At 42.9% G+C, this 12,564-nt stretch overlaps 1 protein-coding gene across 1 annotated transcript; it reads left to right on the top strand.

Annotated features, from left to right (window-relative positions):
• Positions 1 to 5,264: 5,264 nt before the first annotated feature.
• On the top strand, positions 5,265 to 9,946 carry LOC104540776 (egl nine homolog 3). The gene is made up of 4 exons (XM_010184662.1): positions 5,265 to 5,381; positions 7,288 to 7,424; positions 8,115 to 8,188; positions 9,533 to 9,946. Exons 1-4 carry the CDS (start codon positions 5,265 to 5,267, stop codon positions 9,568 to 9,570), a joined length of 366 nt encoding a protein of 121 aa, XP_010182964.1. The 3' UTR covers positions 9,571 to 9,946.
• The last annotated feature ends 2,618 nt before the right edge of the window (positions 9,947 to 12,564 follow it).

Below are 12,564 nucleotides of genomic sequence, written 5' to 3' on the forward strand. Positions count from 1 at the left end.
GTAGTCCTCATTCTCTAAAGTCTGGTCAAGTAATTTTTGTTTGCGCTCAAGTTCAGGACTGAGAACCTCAAACCGGACCGAAATTTGGGGAACTTGGAAGTTTACAGCCAAATAAAAACGTATCTGAAAGCCACAGTGGCTATAGCACTGTTAATTCTTATTAATGCCTTGGTTTTCTAGATAACCATCGTAGTAGTATTGTAGATCAGTATGGCTTTGTGTCTGTATAGTACCTTTCATCTAACAGACTTTACAAGTAATTTCTGAATTTGACTATTTGATGTACAAGCTGTATGCAGAGGTGATCTATGCTAGGGATTAAAAATAGCAACTGTTCAATAGTATACAGGACAAATATGGTACAGAAAATGGAAAAGCTTATTGTGGAGTCTTAAGCTTAATCTGCATGGGTAGTTGGTGTTGGCAGGACGGAGTTACGCAGGTCAGAATTTTCTTTGCTGGTTGCAGAGGTCATACTGGTTCTGTGAGGAAAATAGGGGTTCAGTATAGGTTTACAATGCCACCTATACAGCCTGCACTAGGAGTACGCTGAGGCCCTGGCTTAGTGCTGGCAGGAACAGAGAGCATCTCCGTCTGACCTGTTGGCATCGCTGCTTCCCATTAGGTAGCGTTCATTTGCACTTATGAGCATCTTCTGGCTGAGGTATCCTCTAAAGCATTTTTTACCAAGTATCAGTCCACTCCAGCGCTGCTTACTTTATGCAGTGTCGCAGAATGATGCCTCACAGCATGGTCCTGGCTATCAGCTCAGAGAATTTGTTTTTCCCCTTGTTAGAAGCACTGGGAAGCAGGTAAAAATCCTCTCTGTGGAACTGTTGTTTTTTTAAACTGCCTCCAAACTTTGCCGGTGTCTTGCAGTTTGACTTGCAGATTTCTCTGGCTGACTCGAGTGCAATACTTAAAAACTGAATGATGAATAACTTATTTTTCCAAGCTTCTGTGCAGTGTGGACTTTACTGATGATTTCTGGCTCCTTCCTAAGCTGGTAATTACTGCTTGTTTAACTGGTGGTTGATTTGCACCCTCCTGGGAAACCTAACATCTCTGAAAATGACAGTGCAGAAACTGCAGTCTTGATGATTTGTTTTTCATTTTCCTAGTTTTGTAGGCTTTAATTTATGACTGTCAGCTAGAGCACCAGAGCATTGGTTTTCAGACTGTGTGACTGCAGAGGCATGCCTCTGTATATCAGAGTTCTTAACCATACAGCTGTTTTTTAAGACAAACTCATCTTATTTTAACTTAAGGGAGAAGGGTGTTCCTGGAATTCAGGCTGAGTGCTTACACTGGGAACTTATGCCAACTAACAGCCATTGTAATGGATTGTATTGCAAAGAAATAAAGTTAGGTAGGTTCCTGCTCATTACTGCCTGCTATAGTTCAGGTTTGAGTTGGTTAATGAAGGGAGGCGCTTCCATAGGCGGAGTGTGCTCTTCTGGGCACAATACCCGAAAGTATAAAAGTACAGGAAACACTTTCTACTGACCCTCTACTTTCTCACCAGGTAAATGGCTTGATTATGATCTAGCCTCCAGCTTTTGTAACTAGTCTGTGTGCTAAACTGGAGATACAAGCGTTCACCAATTACCTAAATGAAGTCTCGGTCGCACATCTCATCTCCTGTTTCTTGTTTGCTTTGAATGAATCCAAAATTAGTGCTAAAAGTAGTGCAATCCCTGCTGAGGCCAGCTTGATCTGCTCTGGAACTGCTCCAGCCAGTGCTCTGATAAAGCCTGATATCGTTTCAACAGGCTCTAGGAGGACCAGAATTATTTCCCTTCATTGTTTATGGTTTCATTCAAACATTCGCCATGCCAGGAAAAAGGATATTTCATTTCTGCTTTTCTCCCTTCACTGCTGCTACTAGAAAACTTTTTTTCCCCCTCTTTTCTTTTCTTAAAGTTAAGCTAGAGTGTGGCAAGTGCTTCTGGATTCTGTGGGAATTGTTCTACTTCTTTATCCCCAGGGACTCTGTGCATTGCAGTTGCAAAAGGTGCACGCTGTAAATAAATAAATAATGCATCAATGTTTTGGAGTCAAAGCACATGTTCTGCTAAGAGAACATATTACGTGGGGGAGGCCAGGGAAGACTCTGGCTTTCTGCCCAGATTTAGGTAGTAAGTAAAAGCACCTAAATCCCTTTAAGGGTCTGGCCTGCAGTCTGTTACTCTCCAGTAGCTTTGTGAATGTGGCATTAAAAAATAGTAGTAATATTGCTTTGATTTTTTTTAGGCAATTCAGTAATCTTCAGTAATGTCTGCTCTCCAAAGAGAGTCTTCCTTAAGACCTCCATAACTTTGTGTTGTACACTGACTCAAACCCGAGGTATTATCAGTCAACAAAGTTTTATTCCCAGCATGCATCTTCCCTCTGGTGTGATTAGCAGAGCTCTGCTGAGCCAGGCCTGGTGCTGGCGGTGTCAGTGAGCATCCTCTGGGCAGCATCTGTGCTCGCTGCTGAGGGGAGCGTCACTGCCAAGGGGAGCACCTTGCTCTCCTAGCACAGCCATTGATGAGCTCCTAGCTCATCTGCTGGAACTGCTGCCCCCTCTCCTCTGCCCTCTCAGTTCCCAGGGTCATGTTCCCCAGTGTACAAGGATCAGGTTTAACAAAGGGTTACTATTTTAATTGTTCAACCTAATCCAGCTCACTGTGCATGGGATGGGTGCAGATGCACCCTTGTGAGCTGCTGTGCTAGCAGCTGGGATGGGGGGCTGTGCGAAGGAGTTATCCGTGCCAGTGAGAATACAGCTTCCTCGGACCATTTTTACATTTCAGGTACAGCTGACTTGTGGTTTCCACCAGGTTTATGCCACTAACAAGCTTGTTTCCAGCACTGGGTTGTAGACTGGCCCTTACTGCTGTTTATCAGGCTGATGGTGAAATGCAAGTTCAGCTGCTTTATAACAGCAGAATGACAACAGAGCAGATGGGGCCTATGGCAAGGCATCTAGCCAACTGCCAGGCATGATGGAAGAGGGTTTATTACTGGGAATTAAAGGTACTCACTCTTGCTCAGCATCATCTCCTGCCCCTGCAGGCCACCAGCCCCCAAGCAGCTGTGGCCTGAGGTGTTGGCGCGAGGAGCTGACTTACTGCTGCCTGCAGGTGCTCTTCTGCTGGTGCTTGTGGGGGGAAGGAAAGTCAATTTGTTCATGACTTGAGATGCAGAGCAGTATTTTCACAGCCTTACGTGTGTACCTGTCCAAACTGGCTGACTCCTGTGAATAGATGTCGTTCTTGGTAGCAGAGGGTCCAAGGGGTCCATTCTGTTGGCTGGTGTTAAGTTCTGTGCAGGTGTTTGTTGGCACAATAAAATTACCTTTGTGATTAAAGCAGCATATGCTATACTCAAGCTTGTCGTGTGTCCTATAAGAACAGCATGGCTTTTGCGTGTGCTTGGAAGCAGAAAACGGGACCTGAAGTTCCTAGTTTAAAATTCTGATTTCTCTTGGGAAAGCCTATACTCTCAATCTCCAATGCTTCTACTGTGCTTGGCAGATTATTTGGGGCAGGTCATGTAAGTGGTGCTCGTTCTGTAGGACAGGCATGTACAATACTCTTGTATTGTATGGTCTGGATGGATGCAAAACTAGATGGGTAAAAAGCTGGTTGTATGATTAGGCTTGGAGAGTGATGGTTAATCAGTTGTATTATACCTAGAGGCTGGTGACAAATGGAGCACCACAGGGATCTCTCGCGGGATCTGACTTGTTAATCACCTTTGTCAGTAACTCAAAGCAGATGGTAGAGTGCCCTTTCATCAAGTGTGGAGATGACACCAAGCTGAGGGCAACCAGTTGATGCACTTGAGGGCAAGGCTGTCACTGGAAGTCTGCCCAGAAAGAGACCCAGGGCTGGAAAAACAGGCCAGTGATATGAAATTAAACATAAACAAGTGCTAAGTCCTGCCTCCGGGAAGGAAGTCTCTCTTGCAGCAGGACAGGCTGGGGACTGCCAGGCTGGGGAGCAGCTCTGCTCCACAGGGGAGCCTGGGGACCCTGGTGTTGTTGTGAGCGGTGAGCTAAACATGAGCCTGCCTTGTGCTCCCTGCACAGCAGCATCCAGAGCAATAGTCACAGCAGTATGTAGACTGCGGAGGCCAATTACTGCTGTCTCCTCAGCCCCGTGGAAATAATCACATCTGGATTCTGTGTCCAGTTTTCCAACTGGACTTAGCACATCATCTCCCATCATTCATGCTGCTAATACTGGCAAGCAGTGGAGATCTGCATCCTCTGACAAAGGAGATGTAGGAGGAGCGCAAACAAGACTTATATTGCCACAGCTTTAGTGGAGTAAACTGGTATCACTACCAAGTAATCCCAATAGTGAAAGTGACTCTGAGACAAAGATCTGATATGCTACCAGCAGTCTCACCTGCTCTTCTCTGCATCCTGCTTAGGCTACTTCTGGTGTCAACTCAAGTTTGATTTGTTTTTCCTGTAAAAGCCCTTTTAAAGACCTGTTGACTGTCTTTGGTTCGGAGTAATTCATGTTAGGCTTATCTCCTTGAAGGGGAAATTTTAAAAAGCTGTGAATTTAGTGATTGTATCAGCAAGTCTGGAGATGATCAAGGAGAGAAGTATGCTTCTGAAAGCTGTTTGGTTAGTTCTGTGGCTCAGTCCATGAAAGCAAACATGCACTTCCCTGTGCAAACACAGCACAAAGAAGTGCAGATTTTTGCAGACTTTGCTCCATGGACTTCTACCCACATCTCCCGGGGACCCTCATTTTGTGTTGGACCACAGGGATGTATATGACAAAGACTGGAAGATATGAAAAGCAGGTGGTGGCAGTAAAGCATGACATCCTGGGATCACTTTCTACTTTCATTATGACTGGCAAATCAGTTTCGCAATGACTGTTCGGCTTTAGAAACCCAAGCAAACTTTAGCTGAAACTGCCTCAAAGTCACGTAGCTTATAGAAAGCAATAAGCTCGCACTGTACATACCAGTCTTTAGTTTAATTCAGTTTTTTTTTTCTCGTACGTTAATGTAGATATTGTGAAATGTGAGGGGTATTTATTTCCAGTTTGGAATTTCACACTGGCTGACTCACCCAGTGGAAGAAGCTTGTGCAAAGATTCCTTGTGGTGGTGTCTGGTGCAGCTTTTGGATCGATTATCTGAAAAGTGCTGAGCCAGACTGGTGGTGGGAGGATGTGTAGCAAAGAAAAACTGAGGGTGGGCATCTTGGAAAATTAATTTTTTTACAATCTTTATCTTTCTTTCATTCAGGCTATGGTTGCTTGCTATCCTGGAAATGGAACCGGGTATGTTCGTCATGTGGACAATCCAAACGGCGATGGGCGCTGCATCACCTGTATTTATTACCTGAATAAGAACTGGGACTCCAAGGTGAGTAAGCCACGAAGCTGAGCAAAACATGAAGGAAAAACTGCTTCGGAAACAGAGCTTTGAAGCTGTTGGTTGCTTCTGTGAACTCCGTGAACTTTGTAACAGCTGGTCCATTCTTCATCTCTTTACAGTTATTTTCTTGGTGTTTACAGCAACCCTTTGGAAGTAAGAATCTGGACTGTTTCCTTATCGTTCTCTGTCCCATCCCACACACAGACTGTTTTGTTGCTATAGAGTAAAGCTCCTAGGCACTGGGCTGCTGGCTCTTATGTTTTGTTTAGAGGAAAGAGCAGCGAAGCACTAGAAGGAAAAACATAATCCACTAAGGAGTAACCGGATTCTGGGAGCAGAATAAAATGACAGCCCAAAGTCGGGACATTAGCATTCTTGATATTGTTCTTTCAGGCTAACCTGCAGATCTTCAGGCAGTTGTCTTTGTGGTTTTCTTCCTTATGAAGTGATAGACCTCAGTAAGAGGAATGAGCACATGGCTTGGTTTGTCCTCTCCATCTTTGACTCCACCAGTGGGTCTCTTGACAGAACAGAGCTCTAGTTTCTGCCTGTAGTACTACCAGGCAATAAAGTCAGCCTTGAATTTACCATACCTTTAAGTTAGAAACAAAAGAAGGGTTTGTAAAATTGCAGGATGTCTCTTTGTTGTCCTAATGAGACACAGACCATTTGTGTAGATTATCTATTGCAAATTGCCCAGTGTTTTTTGTCTCTGTAACCTTTCTCTGCCACTTCAGGTGAATGTTCTCTACGCATGTGTAAATGCTAGAACCACCAAAAGTGAGTTCAGATTTATAGACAATGCCACTGAAAAATGCACTGTTGGAGAAAAACACATTCCTTTAGAGGGGAGTACGACAGTAAAACATCTCAATGTAAAAAAATGGAGGAGATGTGGGACGAAATGCAAATATCCAATATTTTTTGTGCACTGCACTCTTCCTCTCATAGTGAGGAAGCACCCAAGTGGACACTAAGAAAGCTAACTGAAATCCAGGATGCTGGTGGAGAATATTATGTGGATGTGATGGTAATTTTATGCAAATTATGCTGGAGGAAATGCGCGATAACCATTCTGGCCTTTGAAAGCAACCATGTTGCTTTAAACCTGACCTAATAGTTTCTTCCTGAGGTTTGCTTGCCACATGGAGATACTAAGTTAGGTCAGTGCTGCATTAGCAGCATCTTCCCTGCACTCTGTGGTGCAGCATTAAAGCCTCTAAAGAGCTCTCTAACAGCAGCAGGGAGGAGGCAGGGTTCATCTGCATCTTTTGACGTTTCTACAGTGTGTGCAGATCACCAGGCTTTTTCCCCAAAACTCGTGGCACATGGAAAGAGAAATGATGTGATAGAGAAACCAGGCTGTGGCCTAAGTAGAGAAAAGACTGACTGGGAGATACGATGCATTTATAAGAAGTTTATTAAAAATCCAACAACCTAACAGACTCTTCCCAGGGTGTAAAAGTTAACTCCTACGTGATCAGATACAGGCTCTGGAATACCATAAGCAGTATCTAGCAATAGCTGGGAGGAGAGTCAGATCTCAGACTGGTCAGTTGGAGCACCTTTACCTGCCCTGTGGTATTCACTGTTTCTGGAGATGCGACTGGGAGCTTGGAAGTCTCCCAGTGTTTGTTACAGGGCCAGTGTTTTCTTTATCTTGGATCATTTACTTTAGCTGGATGTTTGTGCTGTAACATTACAAACTGTTTGGGACATTCAGGGTGGCCAAAAGATTCAGTGTGGTTTTCCAATGTTGTCTTATAGCTGTCTTGGTTATCATTAGATCTTTATTCCTCTTTTGTTGGGTGCTGAGGAAAGAGAAGTAAATCATTGTTTGCATAAATGTGTGGGTGTTTATGTGTGTAAAAAACAACCTTTCCTTTTTTTTCAGCTGCATGGTGGAATTCTTCGGATATTCCCAGAAGGAAAGTCCTATGTAGCAGACGTTGAGCCAATTTTTGACCGATTACTATTTTTTTGGTCAGATCGAAGGAACCCTCATGAAGTCCAGCCTTCTTATGCAACCAGGTAAGTAGCATATTTTGTACTGATATATGGCCAAGAAAAAGCAAAGCATTTCTTTTACCAGTGTCTGTATCTAAAATTATGGCCATCTTGTTTGTTTAAATACGTGTGCATAAAAATATCTATATTTTGAGTGGATTTTGTGGTTTTGAGTCACTGGGAATTCTCTCATCAAATGAGGAAGAACAAGCTTGAATGATAGGATTCCTTGTGTGATGGGAAAAAAGCCCTTTTATCATTGACAGGCGAAATCTTCCATGCCAGGCATAGCTATTTAGCTGGGAGATGCTGGGTTGTACTTTTGCCCTCGTAACACTGTAGGGATTCTTGGGGCAACCATCTGTCAACAGGCTACGAAAAGCTGATGTGACGCAGGGCAAGCCCCAAGCTGCCTGCAGGAGTCCCAGAACAGAAGAACATGCAAAGGTCTGTAAGCTACTTTTGCCCTCTGTTACCAGGGGCTGTGCACTCTTCTGTGCCTCCAAGCAAAAATTCTCACCTATATTTCTATCTTACTTGATAAAATACACATTTAAAATGCTGTCTATATTTGTCTGTAAAGATGTGCCATTTGAATCTTTTTTTTCTTTACTAACTCAGTTATGTTTTTTGCTTTCTCCATGAGCGTAAAACTCCAGGGCTCTATTTCAATAGCAAAAGTTGAAACAAACACAGTATTTCTTTCTTTTACAGATACGCCATGACTGTGTGGTATTTTGATGCCGAAGAAAGAGCAGAAGCCAAAAAAAAGTTCAGAAACTTAACAGGTATGATTCTTTTATAAGCGTTCACCAGAAAGAATTTAATGCATTTTGGTATTTCCGAAGTCAGAGACAGACTGCGAATAACTCACACGTAGATGTGTATGACATTCAGTTTTAGAAAGCTTTTTAATCTCTAATCACCAGTCAGTTGCTTTATGCAAAGTGGAGAAGTTGTGACAGAAGAAGATTCAGGCCTGGCCTCAGTATCTCTGATGAGTGTGTTGGGGAACACGGGAGAGGTGGTTTCTGGTTGCACTCCCAAATCACTGCTGAGGTTTTGTCCCACCCCCGGTGGCTGCCTCAGACATTTGAAGTCTCTTCTTGGGAAATATATTTTGTTTCTTCCAAGCCTTGTTTAGCACAAAGTCATGAGACTTACACAAACAGTTTCATAATCACGTTCTCTAGATGTTCTGGCCAAATAGGGCCTGTCTTCTATATTAATGAAGAGCAGTAGAGAGGCCTACAGTAATGAAAAAGGGATTTGTCTTTAATTTACAAGTAATTTTTGAGGTCATCATAACTACCTTGGAATGTATAGATTATGAGTTGGAAAGAAACTTAAGTTTAGAAATCTATACAACTGCATCTTTTGGCAGGCAGTTGCTAGAGTAGCTGTAGTTATGGTGCACTTCAAGAGCTACCTGCATTTAGCTGGGCCTCACAGATAGCTTGAAGTCAGCTCAGAGACACTTCTGCAGAAGCTCAGGAAGAGAAGGTGACCCCAGCTTTCCTAACAGCAGCCAAATGTCCTGCTGCTGTAGTAATGGCAAACAAGTAATGGGCTGAGCTGTCCAGATGTGCTCCAGCAGCCTACCTGGAGCCATGCTCAAAGGTTTGCTGTTCGGAGCAGTTTGAGATCAGTTCCTCAAAATACAGTGTGGAGAGCATAATCTTTTTTTAAAGTATGTGCTATGCAGCTGGGCACCAGCGAAGTTGTAATTAGTCAAATGCTTTTCAGAACGAGCTGTTGTCATCCATGTAGCTGGTGTGCAAAGCAAATACTGTCTTCATCCTTAAAAGGTATCATGAGCAAAGGGCCAAGGTGGAGGGGAAAAATATCACAGATCTGGATTCTGAAAGTTTTTTGGGCTACTTAAATACTGCATGGGTCGTCATCATTTTCAACAGTGCAAATGTACAAATCCTTGGTATGGCTGTCTCATTAACATGCTATGGGTTCACACACCATTTCAATCAGTGTAGTGAATTCATACCATGAGTCAGAAATGGAAAGTGCTGTCCATTGAAAACAAACCAACTTTACTCTGTCTCTGAGCTGTCAGATGAGTGCCTTCAGAGCCCTCTGGCTTAACTGCCTCTCCTTTTTTTGTCTTTTCAATGTAGATGCAAGGAAGAGAGAAGCACCTCTTAATGAAGACTAATCAGCTGTTCCTGAACTCTTTGTGAGGAAACAAGATCCCAAAGATGACTTCCGTTTCCAGCGAACAGGGGCAAATTCTTGTTATGCACAAGAACGCACTGGTTGTGTCTAACATGTGCATCTTATATTGATGGTACTTAAGGCAGCCTCCTGTCATGCCTGCACCTGGCAGAAGGAATACTTGTTTTCTGTTTGCCTTTTGCTGGATAAAGTAACCAGGGTTAAAAAAAAAAAAAAAAAGAAAAAAAAAAAAGAAAGAGTATCACTAAGCCCAGTGGTAGTGGCTCAGCCAACTGGCTTGTGATCCCTCTTATAACCAAGATAATGATCATTGGAACTAGTGGTAAAAACCTGAGTCTTATTTGCACTTTATGGGGGAAAAATAAATCTAGCTCAATGGGAAGGAGCTTTACAAGTTTGAAATCTGTGGCAGACTGCTAATGGGCAAGGAGAGATATTGGAAATGTGAAATTAAACTGGATTTTTGTAGAGTGTCTTATGGTCTGTCCCACGTGGGCCTGTCAATGTACTGTTCATCACTTTGCTGCACAGAGCATTGGGTCAGCTCTTTGATAGCATGATTTTCCAAACAGTTTTTTGTATACACAACCATCGCATTTCCTGGATTTTGTTTGCTTTTCAAGAGTCAAGTTCTAGCTGTGCAGCTGTGCTGCCCTTTCTGTCCCGGGACTGAAGTAGTTATGCATCTGTCCACAACTTTGTAAAACCATTTCCCTTCAGTTCTGAGTGGGATGCATGTTTTCTGTTTTCATGGTTTGGTAAAGCAGCTGTTTTCTCACAAAAAGCTTGTTAAACTTGGAAGGTTGATGGCACACAATGCATTGGCACTAAAGGCCAATGATGCGTAGGGTTAAGTGTTGTTTTCATGACTTTTCCATCTACTGTGTTTTGTATGACACAGATATGAATCAGAAAGGAAAAGATATGTCTGGCAGGCTGACAAATGTATGATAAATAATGGGTATCTTAGGCTTGATTTCTGTGCTGCTTATCCTTATTTAACACACTTGTAAACTTTGCATGCATATGTAATTTGAATGAAACAGTGATTCCATTTTGATTGATCTGTTGCGCCAGGTAATTACTACTGCTGTGCCCAAGCTGTGAGATCAGAGTTATTCAAATGGCAAAGCACCTATTTTTTTTCTCCATTATTTTTTTAAACTTACAAGACTCAGTAAGTAACTGGTGAGCTGTCTCCTATCTGCCTAAGCTTCTACAGCCAGCACTTACCACGCGGTTCAGAATAGCTCTTAATGAAGGTGGGAGCTGGCGATGGATGTATTTATCACTCACACTAATTGTTTTCAACCTAATACACTCGCTTGCATTCATTTTTGTCTCATGTTGTCAGTATATATGTCAGACCCTGCTAACTATTCCCAACAGGTGCCCTCCTCAGTGTACCATGTTCTCCCATGCCTCCTGCCCATGGTGGTGAAGGTGGTCTGTGGTGGTGGAGGTAGTCTGTCTGGACCTGCACCAGTTCACCACGCATTGCTGGGCTGTCATGCCAGTGGTGGGCCCATGGGCCAGCTCTGTCACACGTGAGGTGGGGGCTGGAAAGGCAGTGTGCAGTGTGACAGAAGGGTAACAGCTGCAAGGGACAGAAAAGAAATAACTTTCATGACATAAAAAAAAAGATAATAGGAATTAAGTATTTTTTTAAGCAGTCCTGTCTCAAGAAAAACAAAACAAAGCAAATGAAAAAGCATCCTTCAGCCTGTCCTTGAATTCTGAATGTAAATACATAGTGCTGAGAAACCCCTCATTCTCTCTGGCTTCTCCCAGAGATCCAGCTATGGTCTTACGTGCTGGGCTTTGTTCAGCCTGACCACTGTGCACCTTAAGAGAGGAACATGAGGAAACACGTGTGGAAAATATTCTTATAACTCAAAACTAGGAAAAGACAAATCATCTGATAAATGTCCTTTAATGTTAGGAAAAACATTATTCCTCTACGGTTGCTTCTAAGTAGCACAACATAGACTTGAAGGAATCTTAGTGATAACTTGAAATTCTCATTCTGCAATGCTCATGTGGGAGGAGGAGTTAGGGCTCTTCCCTTAGAGTGAGAGGTAGCCCTTTGCAAGATGCTAGGTGTTGAAAAAGGGAGGGCACAGAATTGTTATTTAAAAAGTGGGGAAGAAGGAACCTAACCTGTTGCATTGCTATGCAAAGTTGATAATGGCATGCAAATTTGAAACCCCTACATGATTTAAGGGGGCAAAGACAGCTAAAACAGAGCAGAGCAAGTCTTGCTTTGCCTTTAGAAACTGTAACCTTAAAAAAATGCACTAAAAAGAGATGTTAGTACACATCTCACTGGAGCCTAGAACAGTGGAAAAATGATGGGATGGGAGGGGAAAGGCTTTGTATAAAGGTTGAAAAAGAAAGGTACTTCAGTTGCAACTGTTGCGACCATCTGGCTTCAGCAGTGGTCAGCAACATGTGTGTGGTGAATGGAGCATGGAGCAGTATAGATTCATTTATTGTAAATAAAGTACTTATTTTCATTATTAGCCAGTATCTTCCTGATCTAGATAGAGAACAGTTATTCTGTGGCAGAGAGCATTGTCTTTTTCTTTTTTAACACATATAATTAAGTACAAAAGTTGAGGTTACGGGATTTTGAATCCAATTTCTCAGTCTTCTGTTCCAGACCTTTACCCATTTCCAGATCAGTGGGATGATGTCCTTGAAGATGCTGTAGTTTAGTTGGGGGGGGCGGGGGTGTGGAAGTTGGTCATTTAGAAATCCACAGGCTTGATGCTTTCTGCACGGGTTTCTCTTGCCCATCTCTGAAATTGTTCCCAACTTCCCTGCAAGAATGAGACTGAAGAACTAGGGGAGAAGCCGACTGCTGCAGCAGGGAGGGCATTTCAAGGAGATTCCTTTCCTTGTGTTTTATCTTCATGGCAAACTTCTTGAAACTTCTATGGCTAAATAGTACTTGTCACCCAGTTGTGAAAGC

Source organism: Mesitornis unicolor, unplaced genomic scaffold (genome assembly GCF_000695765.1).
Source record: "Mesitornis unicolor isolate BGI_N332 unplaced genomic scaffold, ASM69576v1 scaffold13055, whole genome shotgun sequence".
NCBI classification, from domain to species: domain Eukaryota; kingdom Metazoa; phylum Chordata; class Aves; order Mesitornithiformes; family Mesitornithidae; genus Mesitornis; species Mesitornis unicolor.